The sequence below is a fragment of the Homalodisca vitripennis genome, chromosome 2, assembly GCF_021130785.1.
Source record: "Homalodisca vitripennis isolate AUS2020 chromosome 2, UT_GWSS_2.1, whole genome shotgun sequence".
Lineage (NCBI taxonomy): Eukaryota > Metazoa > Arthropoda > Insecta > Hemiptera > Cicadellidae > Homalodisca > Homalodisca vitripennis.
In genome coordinates, this window is record NC_060208.1 from 138,107,365 (window position 1) to 138,134,034 (window position 26,670).

The 26,670-nt window shown below is 32.6% G+C and overlaps 1 protein-coding gene across 3 annotated transcripts in view; it reads right to left on the reverse strand.

The window, feature by feature from the left end:
- The window catches only part of LOC124354792, a 170,007-nt gene that overhangs the window by 75,660 nt on the left and 67,677 nt on the right, over nt 1-26,670 (reverse strand). For all 3 annotated transcript variants that reach the window (XM_046805505.1, XM_046805506.1, XM_046805504.1), the window contains exons 4-11: nt 11,940-12,009; nt 10,436-10,591; nt 8,609-8,743; nt 8,273-8,404; nt 5,564-5,707; nt 4,472-4,669; nt 3,198-3,345; nt 2,940-3,041 (exon numbers count right to left, since the gene is read on the reverse strand). In XM_046805505.1, coding sequence (XP_046661461.1) covers nt 2,940-3,041; nt 3,198-3,345; nt 4,472-4,669; nt 5,564-5,707; nt 8,273-8,404; nt 8,609-8,743; nt 10,436-10,591; nt 11,940-12,009 — 1,085 coding nt within the window. The remainder of the gene's footprint in view (nt 1-2,939; nt 3,042-3,197; nt 3,346-4,471; nt 4,670-5,563; nt 5,708-8,272; nt 8,405-8,608; nt 8,744-10,435; nt 10,592-11,939; nt 12,010-26,670) is intronic.

Below are 26,670 nucleotides of genomic sequence, written 5' to 3' on the forward strand. Positions count from 1 at the left end.
CTGGATCACGCGTCTCAGTTTTCTTAATGTGTCTTAATGTTTCCCCATAAACTTTGATTAACAGACGATGAATTTCAATAGGTGAAATCTGTTTTGCATTTAAAAAACGTATCACAGCACGAATTTTGCATCTGGCGGTAACAACGATAGGGAGCTCCATCTTCGAAGGCAGTTAGGCCGGCACTGTTGGACGTAGCGAGGCGCAAGTGGTATGGATAGAGAGAGGGACAGCTGATGAGTAAGACAGTGTTGCCAGATTTCTCCCAACATATCGCATTCTGTCTCGGCGGCATAGGGAACCTTATTTTTCTAATACCCCTCGTAAAAGGGAATATTTAGTTTATTGACAAATCTGAATGTAACAGATTAAAGTTAACTAGCACATACTCGATTTTCAAGTAACATCTCACAATTACAAAACATTAATTTGCAATACTTACTTGCATGTTTAAAATCGTTCTACTTTTTCTTTGTTTTCTTTGGCTCGGAATAAATTGGACAAATAAACTACTCCTTTACATTATTTTAATCACCTGTAAAAGAGTGCTGCTTACGAAACAGCTAGACATGCATGTTTTTATCAATCTAAAAGCTACTACGAAACAAAGAAAATATTAATAACTGAGGAACAGGTTTACCTATCTTCCATCACTAGAGAATAACAGCTGACTCTTGAAACACTTCACGCGCAATTCCTAGTCAATGTCAAAGTCATATTTTCAGAAAAATTAAAAAGACTGAATCCAACCCAAGAGGTGAATGTTAATCAAAAAGAATTAAAGTTATCTTTCTCAATTTTAATTACATAGAAAAATACAGTTACAACATAATAATATAGTTCTTAATAAAATAGAACAAAATAAACTTAAGAATGCAAAAGAGATAAGAAAAAGAACAAAAAAATCATGTGTAAAATGACTCGGTTTTTTAACATGTTAAATTAAATCTTCAGTTGATTGCTGAAAACTTGTCTTCTAATCAAATCATATACATTTTTCACATCTGTAACTCAGATTTTAGATGGTAAAGAACTACATAAAATGTGTCCATTATGAGTTTGTCCCATTCTGTTAGTATAACTCAGTTTCTTTATTTTCGCCAGCCTGGATTTTACTCTTTCTTTGACTTCTGATAGACCACATCACATTTTCTATCTCTTTCTTCATACATGAGAAACATATCTCTAAGGAAGTCAATAAAGATAACTAAAGATTCATATAAACTGACAACTTTTTGTATGGTTTGACTAACATTTTCAAACCTGTCCAGTATAATACCCTACATTTCCATCATGAATATAATTTCTAACCTATTCAAACCTCTCAACAGTCCTGTTACTTCACTTATTTCACTTATAACCAGAGTCTTCTCATTAGTGTTGTCTTCATATTTCTCCAAAGTCAGTAACACACCTTCACATTTTCAGAAAGACCTTTACATGCACTTTCTCGAGCACTCTCCACCTAGCTTCAAACAAATACCCCTGAGCGTTTCAATTTTATGATGACTGAAGCTGTGTAGAGTTTCCCATCTCTTAGTAGTTGCAGCAAAATTAAAAAAACGTTCTCAATAAGATTAAAAATACATACTTCTGGGCAACAACTTGCAGCACATGTACCTAGAAGACCAAGTGTATGTGCCGAACAAGGAACGAACAATGTTTTGGGATTTTCATCCTCTACTCCAACTTGTAAGCCGCTATACACATGTGTCATACTGCTAGAGTTGTTGTGTGATTGTCCTCTACTGCTTACTAAATCAATACAGTGTGAATTTAAAACAGACTTAACAGCATTCACTAAATCCTCAGATTGTGCCCAGTGTTCGGCAAAAACAAGAAAAGGCGTTCAGCTGGACTAAAATTTCTTCTACAAACCTGAAAATAAATTATTGATCTGATCAGTGTGATGTATGTCAGGTATTGAATCCACTATTGTGGAGTAATACTTTGCTCTTTTAAATTAATAGATTATGACATTTTTTACTTTAACAGTAAAGTTTACAATTCAATTACCTCATTGCAAATAACTAAAGACAGACAAGATATTTTCCCTCAACCTGGATTATCAAATTTACAAATTAATATTATGTTCAGCAAGAAAAGTATCAAATTCAGCTGTTAATTCCAGAAACGTCAAATGCTCACCTGCTCACTGTTATGTACAGACACAAATATCTTATTAGATTCTCGAACAGAAATCCTCTTATAGCCAGCTTTTTTACTACAGAAAACACTATTTTCATGACGGTTTTCCAATATTTTCTTTCAGTTTCAATGTAAGAGTTGAATTGATTGTCAGTCCCTTTTTTGCCGATTAAAAGCACCAGTTCAGAATTGATAAGAACTTTCATGAGCAGAAAAAAATAGATCCAATATTTTTCTAGTCTAAAACACCTTCAGTACCTAATTTGAAACGTCTGTTGAAATCCATATAATCTTCACGGAGCACAAAATACAAAACCTGTACTTTTTGAGTAGACTAAGTAATCTTTTGATATATGTTCTTCATATAATAATGTCCTATTGAAGACATTTTTGTTAAGATTGATCTCCTTTTTTAATAATAGATCTATTGTGATATCATTTATTTTTCCTTCAGAGGAGCGTCACTTACATAAAAATGGAAAACTTCTAACTATATATTTATACGTGTGTGTATTTTAGGTCTCATTGCCGTTCTTGGTGAATGCCATGTCCTGGCCGTTTGGTACACTTAGTCCATAACGTCCAGTATTCTGCAGGATGTGCCTACTGTGAAATTCGTCCCTGTGATAACTATTATCATTTTTAATATCAGCTATAAGATTTACACAGGCTACATCAAATTATCTTATTTTCAACAGGTGCGAGATTTTTAAAACAAAAACAAAACAATTCAAAAAGGCTCTAAAAGTCATAAAAGCGCCATGTAACCAAATTAGCAAATTTATCACCTCACCTGCATATGTGAGCTGGGTCCGTGTAGTAAGGGGAGAGGAGGGTTGAGGGGCTGTTCGGGGGAGACTCCTGACCACTCATCTCGCACCAGAACCCGTCATACCTTTCAACACAACACAATACTTATAACCTTAACCCTTATTGTTGTAAAATCCATATACCTAATCACTCCATACTATACCACACAAAAATATGATAAATGAATGCAGATAAGCAGTTTAAACACTTCAACTTAAATAAAAGACAAAAATCAACTTACACTTTGAGATCGTCAAGGTCCCGTTGACTAACTGGAGGAAGACCACAGTTTTGTAGAATGTCTCGGTCATCAAAGTCATCATCCCTGTTGTCATCACCACTCTCATCCCCACCACTGTCATCACTCTCCAACTCCCTGTCTGAGACCACTGCATGGACAACAGGCTCACAAATCAATAGGGAGGAATGTTTAGAAAGTTCTAGCAATTATTTTCTTTAAGTTTATAAGACTGAACTCATGATAATTTCCAAAAGAAATCCCGAACATTTTAGATAAACACTGATTAAGAGTTTTAAGTTTTAAGAGTTGCAACTCTTGCAAACTTTTGACAACATTTCTGTACTCAAAGTTCATGAAATAAAGAGTTTTGTCTATTGTCTATTAAGTACATCATTTTGAGCATTACTTCAAAACAGTACATCTTTAGTATGCAGACTCCATTTTTTTGAAAAGGGAACATACTTACTGGTTGTTTGTGGATATTTAACATAATGAACATACCTGAAAAAGTAATGTAACACCTTGGTAATGCAAACAAGAGAAAACATTACCATTATACTGATTTATCACTGATGGAGCAAACATTTAACAATCCCTCTTCTTCTACTTTATATTCCAACAACATAATTACAGCAAATAAAATTGATGTGTTAGTATTTAATATTAATTAATACTATCTTTTATTACTATCTTTATTACTATCACAGGGATCAGTTCTATGTCCTTTCCTGTTTTAAGTTTTAATCAATCACTTGCTGTAAATATTAATTCTCATTCTGTAATATTTGCTGATGATTCCTTATTTTTTTACAAAACTAAATGACATTATTGATGCACTATTTGCTGATAAGTTGGTTATATCTTGTTTTTTTATCTGTTTGGCTTTTATATTTTATTTAATAATCAATGTTATTTGACAAAATCTCTTCATTGAGGAATATTAATTTTCATTATTACTATAATATGTCTGTACAGAAATTATGTCAATCGCATTCAAATTGTGTCTAAAGACTAATAAACAATCTTGAATTCAGATGTAATCCATATCATGGAAAGGACCATCACTGTATGGACATGGAAAAGGGTCGAAACCCATTTGGGTAAATGGATGGGCGTAAGGCACATTAAAAATGTATATAATAAAATTATCTTCAACAAATTTATAAAACTAATCAAAATAGTTAACTGAATCAAAACAAGAGAGTTATGTTAAACACCTTGACTGCTAATCCTACATGCCAACTATTTCCGTAACCAATTGAATAACAACGAACCGGTGTCAGCAGGTAGCAAGAACTGTGCTGGGCTGGTAAGAGAAGCCAGAGGAAGTTCTCGTTTCTCCATGCACATGGACACGATGCTGCAGACACGTGTCAATAAACCATCATATACCTTCTCATCTGGACACCATGTGCAAAACTTGTAAAGGACCGTGTGTCCATTACAGCCCCGAATAGCATTTCTTCCAGCTTCTGCAACAAGGGATAAAGGAACTGAATCAACTAGGCAGTAGAGATTAACTGAATCAACTAGGCAGTAGAGATTATAAAAAATGAAGTTGTTGAATTTAATTTTTTATAAATATACCTAAGAACAATAATTACAAAAATACATTTTTTTTAGCAAATGATTTCTGTCATTAAGTGCGTTGTCCAAAAATGATGATGGATTTTAATCTTGAATCATTTTGAATGTAACCTTCCTGTGTTTTACATGACACAAAGTACATTACCGTATGTGGACTTACACAAACAATAAGATGCTGATCTCAACATTCAACATTCACTCAGTGTTGCCATTTGTAAAGAAAACCATCAAGGCAAATTACTAAATCAGGGCAAAAACTTGAAAATTAAATTTTGTACAAAATGTATAACCTTAACCCCTATATCTTGGCTAACGTATCTTCTCTCACTGATGTGGACATAACGATGGGACGGTTTAGATTTGGTTTTGGCAAGTTCCCTTGTACAGATATTTGCTCTTTCATAGATTTATGATGTCGTTTTCTTCAGCTTGTTTATTTTTTTAATATTACAATTTTAAGTGATCAGTAAATGGACTTGTATGAATTACTAAAGACAAATAACAGAAAATGTATACAGTTTATGAGTCATATTCACTATTTTTCCTTCATTTATTTAATTTTCTTAAGATATTATTAAGTATTATGAAATGATTCTAATTACATTGAATGGATTATAATTCAAAATGTTAACTTGATTCACAATAAAGTTCATATAACATTCAATTTCACTAAATAATTTTATCTGCAATGTTACACTGAGTTAATAAAATCTAAAATGAATCCAATACTTCGAAAGTTTTATTACATGTCAGGGAGATATGCAAGCCCGGAAACTCACTTGTGGCGCAGACATGTTGCAGAGTAAGTAGAGTGTAGTTGCAGATCTTGATTCGCATCTTGCCGTCGTAGCGCTCCCAACGCTCAAACATCTTCACCAGCATCTGCACCAGGCCCGTGCGTACCATCCACATGCAGAACCTGTCTGGACACACCCTCTGCTGAGAACTGCTCAACAACAGGAGCTCTTGTTTTTGTCTAGTAGTCTTTCTCAAGTGCAAGTAGTCTAAGTTAATTATTGACTATGCCAATAAGAATAGTGTTTATCTATTTCCAACACCCCAGAAAAATAAATTTAAACTTACAGGAAATAAAAGGGTAGAATTATTGAAAATGTATTACATTATTTGAGTAAGAGACTCAATAAAGGAGTTTAGGGTCTTCACAGATCTCCTACATTTTATTTATTACCAATAGTGTATTTTCTCAAATTATCATCTAATACTATCTTAATATGGTGGTCCATGTATTTAATACTACACATTTATAACTCATGTTAAATGTCATTATTTAAACATATCTTCACCAAAATATCTAAATATTATTGGAATGATTTGAAATGAAAAAAGAAAAAATTGATAACTCATATAAAATACACAACAGAAAACTATTAGAATACTTGGATTGGTCAAACAGAACTATAAAATACATTTCATTACTTAAATAAAATTACATAAACTTATACTTTTCAAACATTACTAAAACAAATAAACAAAACTCCAAATGGCTGTCAACAGAGCCCAATTTTCAAAAAAGGAAGAGAGTTTTAGAAAAGCAGTTCAAGTTTCAGAACAACTCATGCATGGTACAAGCTTCTTGTGGTCATGTATAAGAGCTGGCTCTACTGGCGGCCTTTTTGATTTTATACCTCCATAAGATCAATGTTAAATTTCAAACACTTTTACAACTTTATTTTTGGTCAGAGAATCCTAGGGAGTATCTTATTTTAAAGGTATAATTAATTCAAATCCAAAAGCTTTCAAATTTCTTTTTATATTTGTATTGGGAAAAAAGAATGTCAACATTTTTATGCTTATTTCTTTAAATATTCAAAAAGTATACACTTTATAAGAAAAACTAAAATGTGTTTGGAAACATATTTAAAATGAGACATCTCCCACAATCTTCAAGAATCTTTGTAAAATGCAAGGTTGCTTCATTACAGCCGGCTCTTCAAGCAAACAATCCTCACTCACTGTCAGGAACACCTTTAATGCTTATCGGCTGAAACACAGGCAATGCCCGGTGTGCTGTAGTTTCGCTAGCGGACGAACCACAGACACAGCACAGTTGGCATACTATGTCTCATTTCACTGACGTATGAGATTAGTTCGGTGGATTCTACTAGCTCTGCATTGTGCTGCTCTAAGGAAACCTCTAAGGAATAGTTAGAATTATTTGAAATAATATTGTAGCTGTTTTGTCACAATACATTTACTGGTTTGTTGACGAGCAACAGAAGTTCCAGTTGAGTGAATTGTCTACTGATGTAAACAAACTAGTTGAGCAACTGTGAATTGGGTTATTTGTACTTTTATTGCTATTTTCGTCATAATACAAGTTTGTTTTAGTGTTTAACCTATTATAAATATGAGAATAAAGTGCAATTAAATGTAATCAGTTTTAGGCCTCATTTTCACATAAAAATAACTTTATTTTTATTATTTTGGATTGAGTTGCTAGGTTATCGTGTTGAAATTATACGTAATTGTTCATTTAGCACTATTTAATTTTCTGATGGCTGCAAGTACAAGTGGATTACAAACTAATAAGATTATTGATATACTAGATGACAATTTAACATCCTAATGAAAAGACTGATTTGCCTCCTCCACCTGATCTAGGCCTACATATCCCTATCAATTTGTATAAATTTTATTTTTTACAGTTTATTGGAGTAGAAATAATGTTACAAAAGAAAAGAAATAAGTTAAGGTACACAAAGATACACATATTCAATAAAATAAATATGATTTGATGCACCACAGCTTTAAAATATGCATTAAACTTGAGATTTTGGTTTAAAAACAACAACAAAATTTTGTTTTAAGTATTATATTATAAAGTAAAAGTATAAAGGTGTAATGAAAATCATTGTTTTGTTACCTTGTATTACTCTGAAGCCTAATCATAAAGAAATCATACATTACCGTATTTAAAAAAAATTAAAAGTGTTAATTTAAAAAAACCATCACTATACTTTAAGTAACTGAACATTTAAATACAAATTAGCACTTTTTAATGAGTGCTAAAAGGGGGTTAAGAGCCAGCTATACTAGCAGCCATCTTGATTGGAACCCAATAAAAACAATGTTAGAACTGAAATGTGTGTGTCCTTATTTTTAATTGTAGATGTATTAATTTTAAAGTATATTTCATACGCATCCAATACTTTTATTTATTAACATTTTTTTTTTAGTTATTCATATTACATATTATTAACATTCATTGAAGCATACACATACATACATATATGTACAAAACTCATTTTTACTAATCTTGGGTATTAACAGGTAACATAGTATTTACCTTTATTAGAATGCTAATCAATAATTGTAGTAGTAGGTTGTACAAAAATAAAGTTTTCGTGTCTAAATAAATTCATCATGCTATTTTTTCACATTTTAAAAATATTAATGTTTAACATTAATCTTATAAAATAACGAAACCAACCTGTTTGACTATAACTAAACTGAATCTCAGAACTTACTATTTTTGGTTAAATAATTCAGAACATTCAGGAGGAGTCGTAGTCTTATACTGGGGGAGAAACCAATCTGTACCAGTGCCTTCTCCATTGTGTTCGCTATACCATCCTTCACCAGCTGTGCTGTCGTGTTGGCTGCAACAAACAAATTTACTGTACATGTCTTGTGGTCTTTCTATGTTAGGAGCATTATTTATTGGTAACAGGATCTCTCTTTCAGTATAAAATTATAAAACCCATGCTTAATAAATCAAGAAATAAAAAGCAGATCTGGACTAATAATATTACTTGATCTTGTAAACAGATCCCCAGTCATAGTTAGAATGTAACCAAACTTACTATTTCTCGCAAGTGTCTTCAAGATGATAAGGACTGGCACCAGCATCTTATTGTGGTTGTGGTAGTGGACCCGTAACAAGTAATGGAATGTTTTCACACTGTTTAATAAGCGTATTTTCAATGAGAATTTTGTATCTGCAAGAATAAAACAATAATTTATTAATAAAACCTCTTTATTCTCTTCTTAGTTCACAAAATTGAAATACTGTGGTACATTAGTTCCAGATTCACAAACGATACAGACTAGTCTAGTTAACAAATCCTCTGCAGAGGAGAACAGTAGCATTGTGTGATGACACTGGTGTTATCAGACAACTTTTAATCATAATAACATGTTTGTAGTTTATTTTCAATGGTACATACTAAAAAGAATTCAATATTGGAGGTAAGATGAGAATTTAAACTTGTTTGTTTCACACTCAAAAATTGTATTTTTATTTAATTTTAATTTTAAGTTTATTTTTTATTTTTAGTTTTAATTGTTACTAATTTCACTACCTACTTTATAAAATTTTATATGTAAAGTAAATTTATTTATAAAATATGATTATATCCAGCAATTAATTGTAATATCTGTTATATTACTGATTTCATACCCAATATTTGGTCAGTATAAGAATGGAGTTTTTGTACTTTTTATATAAAAATAATGCATTTATAAAGTGTTTATATATAGTAATTAATTACTAGGCTAAGTAAATAAAATTAATAACAAAACAATTTTACGATCAGGTGTTGTGTAAGGGTGGAATTCAGTGTAAGAACTCATCCATTGTAAGCTTTAAAGTGATGTCTCTAATAGGAGATTGTCTCAAAATATTGAATAGCAATATATTTCATTAAAATATATTACATCCCCTCAAGCCTTATATAATAATCCTTAGATGCAAAAGAAAAACTAACCTTCATGTTGTTACTGATCATATTATATAATAATGGGCCCATCGTACATATAACAGATCACCCGTGCAGTATACATAGCAGCCAAACAAACCTAGCTGTTAGATTCGTTTTCACAGATATGAAAATTTTGACCCCCAATAAATCAGTAAACTTATTTTTAACCCAAAAATATTGGTCAGAAGGACCCTTTTTGGGGGATAGAGTTTGGAAACTTTTCAAATGCTAACTTAGGTCATGTGACGCCTCATTTTAAAGGTCTATGTACCCTGAGAGCATCTTGGTTAAACAACTCAATATTATGTTTATTCGTATCTACAGGGTGTAATAAAATGTCTTTAATTTAAGATTTTAGTACAAATTTAGACTACTCCATATTTCCTGATAGGGTATTTAATAAATGTCATACAACAAAATTGGTGTGCCTAGATCTTAAGGGAGGCTGACAGCAAAATTTACTATTAAAACCTAAATTATAAACATTTTATCACAGCCTGTACATATGATTCAACACAATATTGAGTATCACATGGACTACGTTCCTATTTGAAAATTTTCAAAAAATGACTCCTACCCCCAAGAAGTGCCCTTTTGGGCAATATATCCGGGTTAAAATTAATTTTACTCAATTCTTTGGGGTAAAAATGGGGGTAGCTATTGAAATGAATTATGCAGCTCAGTTAGTGTTCAGAGTAAACAAGATCATGATTTTCTTGTTAGAAGCAATATTGTGGATCCTTAAAACTGAAATTCAGAATTTGCTTTAATTTGCTTTTAATATTTAAAATAATATAAATATATTATATTATATATTTAGAATCACTTAATCACTAACAAGGCTTATAGTAATTGATTTAACATATTACATTTACATATAACATTCAGCAAAGATGAAGGTTTAGATGCAAGACAACATTGTGGACTAGCCTTTTTGAGCAAGTTGGCCAAGAATTAAGACAAGCTCTTGGAGAAGTGGTTCGGGAAGATTTGTTGATTGGGATGAGCACTGGGTAATCATCTTAACAATGATGTTGGTAGCATTGAGGTCAACCAGCCTCCGCAGAGCTGTGGAACGACTTACCCCTGAAACATGCGCTTTATGGAAAAACGGAAACATTATATAATGATACTTAAATTTAGTTAAAAGAAAGGAATCTGAATCTACCATAATCTTTTGTGATATGCATTTAATTGAGAAATGTTTAAGTTTTAATGGCCTGTTGTGCAGTCTCAGAAGGTAATATAAGAAATCAAGACTATTCAATTACGATCACCATTTACTATTTACTAATGCCTCAGGCCAGTTGTCAGTGGTTGGTTACTCAGTGCAGACTTATTATGACCATTCTTCTGTTTAAATTATTACAATTAATGTTGTGTTATTAAATGCATATTTTTGAGACGGTGTGCATGGATTTGACAAACAACATGTATGTTGTGATATCCTATGCTCTGATAAGATTTGCTTATTTGAACCTAGATTGCAGTTATGAGTCAGGCAGGTCAGTTATCCACCTGAGGAAGAGATTAGATTGCAGATATCAAAACATTGTGTAACTAAATGACAAACTACAAAAAAAACCTTTTACCTTCATAATAGGCTTATTATTCATAATTTATTATGATTACAACTTTAATTTATGGCTTAGAAATAATTATTTAGAACGTAAAATTTAGTTCATTTTATAAATTAATGGCAAACTGTACAGTAATCGAAATTTTATCAGAGATATTCACTTCATTTATATAAGGGAGAAAATGTTCAAGCACTTTTTCTCTCATAATTTGTAGGACCTACTTTTTTGTCTATATGTCCATACACATATATTTATTAGAGATTATGATTTTTAGTTTCAAGGTTTCATAAACAGCTCAAAATATACCTGAATTTTTATTATGAGCATAACTGCAATACTATAGGAAGATTGATATATTTCTAGGAATCAGTGATACCTCAGAGATAAAACTACTAAGACAAATTTCAATTAAATTGTTATCACGACTTATTGGTTATGGCAGCATTATAGTCCTCTGAAATAAGACTTTTTACTACAGTACATTTGCACCACAGTAACAGTGTCTACTCTTTTCTTTGGCAGACAAATAAAAAAAAATACAATGTTCTTCTTGAGATCATGCCATTAGTATCCATTGAAACGTGTCACATCAAGGTGAGTGACAGAATAAAAGACAAATTATAAATATTTGAACTATGTTGTAGAAAAGTTAACAGCATAAATAGCACCACCGAAGTAGATTTGAAAGGAAAATAAAAATACATTTTTCCTCTTATTGGCTTATTGTTCTGGCTAAAACACTGCACTGTAACAGTGTACAAATGCATGGCTATAAAATAAAAATAACCCAATACCAATTAAATTATATTAGGAACCTTTACCAAGTTGATATATTCAGATAGCCTGACACTAACCTGACTTGGGTGAAATACACTCGTGTAGGATGCCCGCAATGCTGGCAGCTGTGATTTGGTCCCGCACATTCTGAAAACAAATTTTTATATTTAAAGGTTGTAATACAATCAATATTTTACAAAACATGTTTCTAAATAAATTCTATTGAGCACCATAACACAAAATATTAATATATACCATTTTTTAAACAAACATTGTAATAAATAATATAAGATTCAATAAATAATAAATAATGCATTATGGTTTATTTATTTATTATTTAACAATAAAAAAACAATCATTTTGAGTATTTGAAAAAAGTAGAGATCAAATACAGTAACACATAATTAATTAATTTTGAATTTTATTTTATTTTAATTACTTTATTTGGAAGTTAGGTAATCTGATATCATAAGTATGAATTTACTTATCTAAATATAATTCTAAAAAATGCACTGAGAAAAATAACTCTTACTACACACGGCCAAGAGCACCACTTTCTCTTTTCTAAACTCGTCTTAATGAAAGTAATGATGCTAACTGTAAAACAAAAACTGACAGATACACCCGGAGTTGGCAGCAAGGGCAGTGTTGTAGTGTAGTATGACATTTAGCTAACAGTTACACAATGGCAGTTGTAGTTTACTTGGCATTGGTCAGCTGTTAATCTTCCTCCTCACCTCATGCCAACTCTCCACTGACAGCTCAATAATACTGGCCTTACATCTCTTTACAATTTTTCACTATGAATTTGATATATTTTGTGTATCATATAAGTGTTCAGGTTTTACTATTCTTCCCTTCTAAAGTATAAGTTTTATTACCCCATTATACATATATGACTATACTCTACGTTATGACATATCGCATGTCAGCCCAAAATTATTTTAAAATAATCATGGTTGGATTTTGTAAAAAAATATGACTGCATAAACAAAAATAAGCAATTTTTGCATAGACAATGGAAAATAAAAACACATAAAAAGGATCTGCAGAACAAATTACATTAAAACCCTTTACTGTACTGTGTGGATTTTAAAATTGTTGTTCCACTTTTAAAAATCTAAATAAATTGTACTGTCATAACTAGTGTTATGAATGATGGGAGAGAGGCAAAAAATACAAAGCATTGTTTATACAGTACTAGCATTTACCCACGGGCTTCGTACTTAATTTCATAGGCTTTGTACATGTATGAGCACTTCTGGTTCCAGTGAATTATATTTCCAGCGCCAATGCTCAGTTTGCCTTGTTGCCAAGATCAAGAAAATATGTCCCAAAGTGTAATTAATAGCCACTGTAATTTACTTCCAGTCTAAGATATCTCTGGTGCCACGATTGAGTTTCCTGTGTTGCCCTGATCAAGAAAATATATACATAAGCAGATCTGAGAAGCCTACTTCGGTCAAAGATGGGGTTTTTAACAGTCTTTAAATTTATAGTATAAATTAGATAGTAACTTTGTCCTTGATATCTGCATTACAGTATTGACCAAGCACTGCATAACATAATTATTAATATTTGCTATAACGTACAGTTAAAAGCATAACTTTACAAAAACTTTTGATTTTCTAATCTGAAATTTGTTTTGTATGTAACAGTGGTTGCAGAAAAGGTTGAAATAAAAAATCAACACATGTTCAGTGTTGTTACTATCAAACTTAATTGCTTTCAAGACTATGAATGTAAACCAGTTGAAAATAGTGGTAAAATTAATTAAACATGCAGTTGTGTTGTTATAAAACAATGTTTACACAGAACAGTTAATTACTATTAACAGGCTCTTTTAATTAATATTTGTTTGCTATAATGCAACTTTAGAAACCCTTGGGTGATAGACTGGAAGGATTTTCAAAATAGATTTAGGCCTATAGGTTAACCCTAAGAATGTATATATACCATTTAAATACAAATTTATACAGTAATTTACATGTGATGGAGTAAAAAACTTTTTTTAAACATACACACCATTATATTTTTATATAATAGTATAGATAAATGGACTAGGAAAACACAAATTGACATCTGTTGGTGGAGCATTACAAACTAATTATAACAAGCATAACTATAACTAAGCATAACAGATCCCATATGGCTGAGTAGTGTTTCTAGTCAGAAATATTTCTAAGAGGATAAGTACACTTGAGCATCTAGCATGTCTATAATCCTAGTCAATCACCATTATACATAATATCTATCTTGCACTAACCAGCATTTATCAACAATGTAGGAGTACGTCACAACATGTGTTGTGTCACTGGATTCACTGAGGTTGCAAAGCAAAATTTCTGGTCTATGGCTTGTTTCATTAGACTACATGTGTCACTATGTCACAGATTAAAATGTCATATAATTGTATTCGGTTTCTTTGCAAACGTATTAATTCTGTGATTTACTCTTTGCCATCTTAGTGACTCATAAGACCAATGTAAAAATGATCCCTAATGTTCAGCTAACTTCCATGGTGATATGCACCATTATCAAATTAGGTGTTGCGTATATAGAAATGAAGCTTCATGCAAAATCTCATGTCTACAGGTGTTTGTTCTCAAGATATCGTGCGGACAGACATACAGTAAGACAAAAATGAAATCAACACGACCCTCGAGTAATAGGGTTTGCTAACAAGGGGACCAATATCTTAAAATTCTCCATATTGCATTATCGTGGAAGCAGTCCTTTACAGTAATGTTGAGAGTTCTAAAAGCAATTTGCATATCTTTTTAAGTTCTCTACTGATAAATAAGTGTATAAGCAAGTTCATGCTGACTTATCAAATAATTTTACAAAACAGCAAACCCACTGTTTAAAATTGGTATTCTTATTTTAAAATGACAAAAAACTTTGTTTAGATTTTATTTTTTAAAAACTATCCTTACTTTCATTTTACACATACTTGACCTGTTATATTGTATGGTAACATCCAAAAGTATCTCAAGGGATTCCATATCCCTTTTAGCATAAGACTCTTCCAGAATGTAAAACTAAGTTCGCATACAACATATTGCACAGGTTCAAATTTTCCATTTAAGACTATAATAAGTAACTTAATAATAATCCAGTATTCAAATCACTTCCGTATAGGCCTATTCCCATGATTTCCATGTTTTGGGATTCTTCATTGCATCATAATTTTCATAAGTTAAAATCATACATTATTCTTAGGAATGTATGAGGTATAACGTTATGCTTTGTTTACCCTGATCTACTTTGTTTACAACAAAATTAGCCTACTGTTGGAAATGTAGGCTAATCTTAGAAAATGTTTGTCAATTCAAGCCAAAAGAGCAAGGAAATAACTAAGCTAGAGATTGATGAGTAATTAAGGCACATAAATCATAAATACAGAGGCTTTCATTGTTCCTCACTCCTCAGTTAACTCAAGAATGACAGAATGGTCCTTGTTCTTCTGTTCCACAGCAGAATAGTTGAAAAAATGGTAACCTTTGTTTCAACTCTGGGTTTATTACTGTATCTTACATATTACTTACAACTTACACATCAATGATCGTACTAGTTTTATTTTTATATAATCTAAATGACTGTTCAGCTTTTTTACCACATTCATTACCAAAGGTATTGAAAAAGGTGAATTACTTAACTTAACTCATGTGAATTACTGTATTCTCACCTCAAAATGTTGTTAATTAAATGATCATAATTAATTATTACAAATGAAGGTTCAGTAGCAGTGTGTGGTGCATCAGTCAACTTAGACAATGCATCATTCATTCAGCAGTAAATGTGCAAAAAATAACTTAGTTTAATAAAAATAATGTGTAACAAATGGAAACAAATTGGAAGTTTATTAATGTAGTAATTAATAAAAATTAATAACTAAAATTCCATTTATTTATCAAAGACACTATGCAGGTATCTGCAAAGCCAGCACTAGTATACTATGGCCCAATGGCACAGTTTTCTTACACATGAAAGCTCCTTATAGACTGAATCTTTAGTAAATTTAAATATTAAAAACACAAGTTCAGGAGTAAGGTGAGTGCAGGGGGGAAATATAAGGTATATGTTTTTCAATTGAACCAAACAGATTACGAATAAAAAGAGATTTTTCAAATTATTTTCTAAGAATCTAAATGACAATAATTGCAGGAGCCAAGAATGTGTCAAGTGTTGTGTACCGCTGTCCCGCCTAGGTCAGGTGGTGCCAATAATGCAGTACAGTACACCACAGCGGTCTGCTAGTGCAAGTGAACGTACGAGTACTACTTACTACAACAGCTGACTCGGTACCGACACTGTTGCCAACATAATGGACGGGTACTTCAGACATTCCCGCGCAGCACAAGATTCACTTTGCACTCGTGTACACATGGTTTTGCTTAGTCTTTACAAGAGGCTTATATTTCTATTTCAAATACGAGAGCATAGGCCATGCAATAAATATTGTAAAGAGTTATACGCCTAACACACTATAATAAAGAGACGAATATCTTATTATTATTCTTCTGTCTTGAAACATTAATAAATCGTGCACAGTGGGCAATATTAGCGGAATGTTTTTCAGAGTTTGTTCGAATCATTGGATATTTTGAGAGACAATGTAACCAATCATTCGTATGTCAAAATAGGTATTCTAAATTCCTATGGAATTATTACGTTTAGTTCATGAATTTCCTATTAACATTATATTTATTTTATTCTTATTTATAGGTTAAAAGCTATTTACCTGAACAACTATAAAATAATCTTAGTTCTTAGGCGTAAATAATTGGTGTCATATCTAACATAACAGTTTTCCTGTTTCGCACCGCCTCAAAACATTTCAACACTATTAATTCTAATAACATTTCGGCCTCAATGTAGAGAGCCATCTTTAGTCCGTATGTTAAACCAAAATTCTAATAGTACACATGCAAATATCCACGTAAGTGTTAAAGGGGGCGGTGCTCGTCATTGACTGAAGCTTACTCTTACTTAACTAACCAACAACCAACATGACCAACTGTGATCAGTATGTCTTATTTATCATCAGGGATTGCAAGCTTTTTGACCATATTGAGCTATCTTCTTTCTTGAATTTATTTTATTTATTAATTATTTGGATTCCCATATTATCATTGCATAATAATTGGAAATGTTTGCAATGTTTTTTAGTTACTTTTCTTTAGTGAAAGATAAAACAATAACTCTAAAACAAAATAAAATTGTAATCCTTCAATTTATCCGCCCTAACGCAGCATCGCAGTTAGGGCCGCGAGAATTTTATTGAGTAGAATAAGTGGTTGCCGCAGGCGGTGTGGTTGTGTCAAGCCACTGTTGACAAGTAATAGTTAAACGTTAACTAGCGCAATCATCTACCAGTGGACTCTGATGTTGAACTAAGTCCATCTATCTAATGTTGAACGCAGTCCTATACTCAGATCAGTGGATGATTTGGAGAGTGCTTCTAATTCCAATCTTCCTCTCATAAAATCAGGGACTTTTCAAGAGTTTTACTTGGGATATGATAACATCTCTATTATATTTAAAGGATTATATTATAGTCTATTATAACGGAGAAAAACTTATCTATCAAACGTTATTGGTAACTAAAAATACATATAATTTCTGACATTAAAACTAGTTACTCTTCAATAAAGTTAAATTTGGAAAATTCCAGAAGATCCATTGTTTGTATTCTCTTTTTGGGTAAAACTCTTCCGAAAACTTAAACAGTTGAAATTTTAAAAGCTTTCTTGCTTAAAAAGAATATCGACATCGAGTTTAGTGATATTAAAATAAAATAGCAATCACAAATAACTAACACTGCTCAGGAATCTTTCAATAGAAGAATATGTTAACAAGAGATTTTTGCTAACTAATGTTTCAATAACTCCTGGAAGAAAAACGAATCCAGGACACTGCAGAGTGATAAAATAAAAACTTGGATTGAATAAAATGAGACAGAGTGGAGCGATTTACTCGTACAAGAGTTCCAGGTAGTGAGTGGCGAGCAGCGGCGGGGGTGGCACGATATCTACAAAACACGTGAAAACGGCTGAGGGTAGGGGTAATGATAATGAAGGCGAGAGAGCAGATAGAGGGGTGCGTGACCGAAGTGGTAGTTTCAACACACCAACAGTTCTGACTGACTGTAGTATGGAAAACATTACCTACTTCCGAGAGTGAACTGAATGTGTTTATTTCCTGTTTCTTGTGAGCTCGAGGCATAAAACTCTCCTTTTCGCTAGAAGAACAAAAATATATACATACAGACCTTACTTGAGCAGCGTTCTATAGCGATATACTATGGCTAGTTTTATTGTTACCACTGACTATTCAAACACACAGATTTGTTCTGTTCACGGAGTTACTAAAATTATTGAAACTCGCAGTTTATTCACTCTATTCGTACAAAATAAATTAATATAAGTACCGTTTTATTGGAACAAATACCTGGGAACATCAGTTTTGTTATTGTTGGACACAAGCGGATTTAATATATGCTGTGTCTATAAAAATATTTAGTTACATATGTCAATGAAATAAAAAGCATTAAATTTTATACACGCACGCAGGCACGCACGCACGCACGCACGCACGCACGCACGCGCACACACACACACACACACACACACACACACACACACACACACACACACACACACACACACACACACAAGAATATATAATGAAATGATAGTGTTATCTAAATATTATTCAACCTAAACATTGGATATTTATTTTTCATAATAGTTGTATGTGAGCGACATAATATTTATTTGTTGCTATTTAATCACTATTATTTTCAATGTATTCAACAAAACGATTTCATTTATTCATACAATATATAAATTGTATTGGTTATTACCTGTTATTTATTCACGTTTACATGTTTTGTAATGGTTATGAAAATTAGTAATGATCTTAGTAATGTTTTGTTCCATAGTTGACTTTGTTTTATTCCCCAATCAAGAAAGTATATAACAGATCAGATCAAAAAAGCCTACTTCAGATTCTGTCAACAAAGACTAAGATGAGTTTTATGTCAGTCTTTAAATTTATAGTAACAGTTTTTTTAAATATTTTAGAACATTATTAGAGCTGGAATTGGTACATTAGTTCAAAAGAACAGGCCAGCGCAATTTCATCTAGAATAGTTCTTCCTGACTGCTTCAAAGGGAGTCTTTGGAGTCAAATTCTGACCTTCTCATGTTTTAGGACATTTTCTAAGATACAGTAGATTAGTACTGACCTAATCGCTCAAATCTAAAACGGCGTTAAATGTATGGTTTCTTAATATAAAATGTACTCACTATACATGTAAACAAATTTAAAATAATAAACAATGTTTAAACAGTTGATTTCATTTGACAGGCTCATTTAATTAATACTACACAACGTTAGAGACAAAAATGGGATTTTTCACTACTTTAAAGGCCAGTGGGGCGTAGCCCGAAGGGATTTTCGAAATAAGACTAGGCCTCTATTCATCCCAGGGACGGCATGAATATCCATGTAACATTTCAGTACGATCGGTTGAGTACTTCACGCGTGAAAACCAAACGAACAAAGAAGGGTTCGCATTTATAGTATATACCTGCGAGTTACCTGTAATTTTGTAGGCACATATAAAAGAACTACTGGTTCTAATGAATTATATCTCCAATGTCAATGTTAAATTTGCCTTGTTGCCACGATCTAGAAAATCTGTCCAAAAAGTATATATTTATGGCCATTGTAGTTCACTCTGGTCTTTGCTTGCGACCAAGAAAATATATATACGACACAGAACAGGAAAGCTTTCATCTTTCACAAAACAGCTAAGATGGGTTTTATGGAAGAGTTTTAGTTCATAATAAAAGTTAGATATTTCCTTTGTCTTTTATATTTACATTACCAAGAACTACATACTTAACATTTTCTAAAACGTACAGTTAAAAGTATATTATTATTAAAACTTTTAAATTTCTTCTTTGGATATTTTCTTAATCGATGATAATAGTGGTTGAAGAAAAGAATGATGAAAGAAGTGATGTTACTAAATGCTAATAAAATTGTAAAATGTAAGCATAAAATTTAAAAGATAAAATATATCTTTGCGTAATAACCCGACATAACTATTTTTCTCTCTTAAATTTTACAATTTTGTTAGCATTTAGTAACATCACTTCTGCCATCATTCTTTTCTGCAACCGCTGTTATCATCTAGAACTATATCTACTAGAACTTTTTGTAGACCTTTTTTGTAATGTACAATTCCATAGTACATTATTTTGTTAAAAGTCATAAGGTTTAGTAACTATTAAAATGAAAGCGCTAAAAAGTATCAATTTTCTCATAATACAAACTTTTCTCAACTTTAATTAAAATATTGATCATATCTAGGAACCTGCCCTAGTTCATAACGAAGCCGACAGTGAAAACTGAATAAAAACCCATTGAGTAGTTTAGATCAACGCAAAAAGCGACTGTAATTGATACTTATTGATACGAGTACATCTAGTTATTAGGGTTAGCTTCACACAAACGCGAACACACGCACGCGTAAACCCGATCAAAGTCGTGTCTATATACATTTCACCTCCTGGGTTATATTACTACGAGGACGACTGCAGTAGAAATGTTTCATATTGAAACGTATAACTGATAAATAATAACGTGTAAACCAATAACAGTGAAAGGTGATCAAAGCGCATTGTTTGTTTGTTTACTAGATTCAGCCACAGGGAGCGCCGCCAACTTCACTAATGAGCGAATCATTTCCCGCCACAATCGCTGACGTCATCGCTGATTTAACGCTCTCCTCTTGCCAAACTGGACAAGTGAAATGTCACACTTCTGCCAAACTGCAGGCGTGGAATAGCTGCCGACTGACTATTGCGGGTAATTCCTCGACGTAAGCTGAGATTGCAACCTTGATGGTCGCACCTTGCCTTGAGATCTCTGCTCCTCCCAGTCATTGTTACTGTGTTACCGCGACTATCCCTAGTCTAATAGTTGTGTTTATTTTTTTTATCCTATATACATTTTAGCATATATCGATTATTATTATTATTATTATTTATAAGACTAGTTAAGGTCTTTTTACACAGAATCATAACAATATTTTTGTACATATTTGATTCATGTGGAGGATTAATCAGGTTCTCGCCTTATTGGCTGAGCTATAGCGAAGCCCATCTTGTGGGGCTGGAAAATCTTCATTTATGTCTATCTGCTGTTTGTTTATATAATTGTCTGTCTGTTTGCACGATATCTCGAAAACAAAATAAAAAATATATAGACTTGAAATTTTGCATGAGGCTTCATTTCTACAGGTATATGAGGAACAATGGGTTCGGTGATACCGCATGCATGTCACTCCATGGGATTTTGCTGAACGTTAGAGAATATCTTTACATTGGTCTTATGAGTAACCATGATGGCAACGAGAAAATACCAGAATAATAAATAAATTTGTAAACAACGTCAATAGAACCGTAAGAGATTCAAACATGTGACACTCACAATGAATTAACTCATTTAGCCTAACTATGTTTATAGTTCTTAGTATAATTTCAAATTACGGATGTTGGGGTAAAATAAATGATTTGAGGCGGCCATATAAATGTTCATGAATAAGACAACAGGATAGCTATCAGGGCTGCGGATAAGCATGTTATCAGAAGTTCATTCACTAATCCCAAAGTGGGAAATTCGGTTTTGTATATGAATTGAAACGATTCAAATATAAATACTGAACCTCATATCCGCATAACGGGCCAAAAACCATCTTCAGACTTTCAGGAAAAACACAACCACCGCATTCCCAACAGCGCGTGATGTTAAGCCTGACACGGGAAAAATTTTAGAAGAGGCGAAAAGGCACTGAAGAGATCGTTTTTGGTATTTCCATGGTTCCATATATCGAATCAAGCAGCGAAGTAGGACAAAATGAAGATCAAATGAAGTTCTCATATATGAAGATCCTAAAATGACCTTTACGCCGCTTCTGGAGTGATAAGATATTCATGACGAGTAAGGTTGGGGGTAAGAATCGTTTCATTTCAAGATCGCATGATGAGTGATAACGGATAACAGACTCTCAGTTTAGTCATGACACCTAGGAAGAAGGACACCATAGCTAGCTCTGGTTCAGACTCTCTCATTCAAAGCGGACAGAAAAGACCAGAGAAGACAACACTCCCTCATGTTTATGTTTGAAAAAAAACAGCCATTGACCATTACATTTACCTTGACATTAATTTGTGGTTAATAATGTACCGCTTCTAGACAACCACTGGGTGGTCCATATTTAAGTGACTCATCGGTTTTTGCTCTATCCAGTGTAGGTTCTACTGACAATTAAACCACCCAAAAGTGAACCATCCTGGGATTTTTAGAGATTATAAAAATTCCAAATGTGCTACACTACTCGATTCAGCCTAAAGATCAGAGAGAGGGCGACGCTCAGTTGTCATAATGGTGTTTATACTGCAGAGTAAGAATACACATTTCGTAAGAATACACAATGATAAGATTAATTTTTTACATTTACTATAATGCAAAGTCTATAGAGAAGTAACAGTACTGTTTTGTGCGTGAGTTACCTCCATGAATCAAATACTGTGCGAGTGAAACATTCATCGCTGACAACGGATTCGCTTACAGATCAACTGATACTGACTTTTATCAATGAATACTAACACTGTAGTGCAGTTTTAGTACTCATTGGTATTAACTGAAAACAATGGAACTTTTATCGCGTTTGTTTTATTAATAATATTATAATTTGCATAGTTTCAATGTCAAATAACAAATTAAATAGTAAAGCTAAAATAAAAAATATAACATAAAATTACAAGTGTATTTTAGATATTGATTATAATAAAGCAAGAAAGAATATACACTTTAAACTTATCTTCAAATATTATTATTATCCCCCTACTGCTTGTTAATTGATACAATATATAGCAATATTTCCCTAGTAGTTAACAGCGGCATCGCACACTTTCTTACTGAATAAGAGGGACGCCATAAGGAGAGATTTCCTTTTAAATAGCATACCAAGAGTATACTAATGATATAAGTGATAATCAATATTCCATATCATGACCTCCTTTAGAATAGTTGGACTCTAAGTGTAAAGAACAATTGTTTAGGAGCCCTGAAGTCGAAGAGCGAAATACTTTTATAAGCACCGATGGAATAACTCGAGTCTCTATTCCGTGGTATTTTATTGAATGCCTCCAAAATATATCAGTAGCACTTAAAACAATTTTAGTTGAGGTAGTGGGGAGGAATATATATTCTTTGTTTGTATATACTATATATTTTATATCCCCATGTATACATAACAAAGTAGGAATGGGTCACACCAAGTGTTGTTACAGGCTTCGATGAGGTTGCAGACAAAATTTCAAATCTATAACTCATTTCATTCTCGAGATGTCCTGCGGACAGACAGACAATCATACAAAAAACAAAGTTGACACAAATAAGTCATGTTAGCAAACTAAATGATACATTCACATTCTTGTTCATTATACCGATGTGTTTTCACTGACTTTTTTTAATTAGCAAATTATGTCATAAATTAAAAAAAAAAATGAAAAAAAAATGAATTCGTCGTCTTTATGTTTATGAATTAATTAAGTTCTACCATTATTCATTGTTGGTGAAATAGTTAGCTTACCACTTAATTTTTTGAATTGAATTTTTTTGTTATTTTTTATAAATACTAATCAGTGAAACCATTGGTTAGTAGAGTGAAACGCCGCCTACCGCATCAGAATACGACGATCCAGTCAGAAATGGCAGCGCATAATGTACGAGTAGGCTACTTCACAATGTGTACCTACAACAACCCGCCATTTCTGATTGGATAAACCTTTTGAGATGCGGTTTGTGGCATTCAGCTTTACTAAGTGAGCTCTTTCAAATGAGGTATCACTCTACCCATGCTTTAATTTAAGATTTCCATGTTTTCCTCTGTGGGCCGTCCCCCCATGGTTTGGCATGTCATGGTAATAGCAAGGAAAAATAGTTTACATAGCCATATGACACTGTGCAAAGTTTATAGATTTTATCTGCTATGGTTTGTAAAATATTAAGCCGTACCCAGACTTTTCAAACACCTTGTATATGTGTTTAAACAATAAAAGTCTACATACCAAGTCACTATTACATGTTGTATCTGTTGGGATAGTAAGGCTACATCTGCTAATATGTCACATGTTTAAATCTATTATAGGCGTATTAAGTTTGATTATACATTTACTAATTCTCCTAATTTATAGATGACATTAACAATTTCTCATAAGACCAATGAATATATATTTGCTAACTCAGCCTATGCAGTGACATGCACCAACTTCGAACTCACTGTTCCATAGAAATGAAGGCTCGCGCACAACTTCACGTCTAAAGGTATTTTCGTTTTCGAGATATCGTGCAGACAGACACAAATGAAACTTTTCTAGTCCCACGAGTGATAGACTTCGCTAATGCTCAGCCAATAAATAAATGAATGTATTTAGGTTATACACACCAAAAACACGACATAACAGGAGATATCCTAAAATTTGCTCCACATATACTATTGCCAATTTTTCGTAACGTCCTTTTGAACCTCAGACGTGTAAATGACCGCCTAATAAATTATTTACAGAAAAGAACATTTATTTTAGATAAACAACACTAGTTCAGGATATTATTTTCTTAAATAGTTTGAAAATAATTTTGAAAGGAGGCAGTTGGTATTTTTGTCCATCAGTGTCACTTTTCTCAGCCATTCATAAACTATTGCTAACTATGCCCTAACTCGTAATGATTTGGCCAATGAAGTGAAATAGCAAGAACAACGTATTCATGATACCTGCCTCCAAAACCCTTTATACGTTTTGTAACTCAATCATCTTCATTAAAATAATATATTACTTTATAATATACATAAAGACTGGACCACATTTAAGAAAGATTATAAGCGTTAGAAAAAATTCTGGCCCCAACAGAGCACGGTAGGATTGTAGAGATTCGCGCTGCAGAATGCCGAACACAATTAGACGGCTTATCTACCACTTGCTCCGAGACCTTGTTGTTTTGTTGAATTGGAACAATACCGTCGAGGCCTTACAAGTCCTTCTACGTTAAAGTCTATTCACCTGATGGACGTGTGCTCTGTTATATTTCACAGATTTCCCACAATTTTGCTGATGATCACTGTTTAATACATTCGTCTACATAGGCTCCAGAGATTTCCAGGTTACAGCGCCTACAATACTTGATCTAGCTCAGCAGCACACTTTGTAAAATATTGTATTTTTTCACTGTCTTTACCCTTCCTTCATCAATATGGTATTTATTAAACACTTTTAGATTCTTCCATTTTTTTATTCGCCCTGCATATTTCCAATAATATCCACCTTCTCTTCATTACATTTCTTGTGGTGACTTATTCACTTTTATCCACGACAGTTATTTAATACTACAGTTAAGTGACAACCACTAGTGTCGTTATCATTATGGAATGAGAAATGTTATCATGGTTTTGAGTCTGGTGTACTTGAGCTGTATATGTAGTACATGTTATTCTATTGATGACCAATGTTTTAAAAATTTATCTCATTTTACTCTCTCTAAAGGTTGATCTTGACTGAAAATAATAAATTGACATTTTTTAAGTTTCTTGATTTGTAAGAAATTGTTTAACATAGAAAAAAAATACATTTAATTTTACTACAGTTTAGTGTATTATAAGTAAAACAGAGTCCAGACACTTATGTAAAATTCTCAAGATCTGTCCGTGTTATATGGGTTTCGATTAATTCTTCCAGCATTAAATACTATTGTTTGAAGTGGAAATGTTATTAACACACAATATGTTATATTTTTCTTAGTACATTAACTTATAGTGATTCGTTAAAGTAATAAGCTCGCATTAAAAAAGTTTATTATATCACTGTAAATAAGCGAGAACAGACTGGATGTACAACTAAAATACGAAAGTTTTCTCTATTTCCCTCGACTTGCACACATGATACATGCGGGCCAACACCCAGCTGTTGCAGACTAAAACTGGTTGTGCAATCATATTTATTATTATTGTAGAGTTGGCCAACACTCCACCAATAAATTGACCGAATCGAGATCTCCGGGCAAGATGAGGGCATCAACGATTGTAAACACGATAAACCCGTGAAGTTGCCAAGCCTCGCTGGTTACACCGAACAATTACACGTAAACGTCAGTCGGCGGCTATTCCACGCTCGCAGTTTGGCACAAGCATAACAACTCGCTTGTCCAGTTTGGCAAGAGGAGAGCGTTAAATCAGCGCCGGACGTCGGGATTCTGGCGGGAAGCGTTTCGCTCATTAGTGGAGTTGGCAGCGCTCTCTGTGTCTGGTTCTAGTAAACAAACAAAATGCACTTTGACCATGTTGACTTCTAAACTGGCTGCGGCACAGCCTTTGTCAGTAGCTGTATACTAATAAACTTATTTTCAATTGTAAACAGAACTGTTCATCACGATAATTACAGTAGCGTAGAATACTAAATTTTCTCTTAATATAATTATGCATTTTGAATTTCTATACGATTGTCGAGCGTGGCTAAACACACAAGTGGGACAATAACTAAAACTAACTGACAAAATTAATTTATTGTACGAGATAAATTGTAGAAATTTTGTTTACAAATACATTTGGAGAACAATTTCCAAACAAATAACTGATGAAGTTATTACTACGTTTAGGCAGTGTCTTGAAACCTTTTAAGCTGATTACGTTTATCTGCTACTTTAAAGAAAAAGTCACATTTTAAAAAATATATA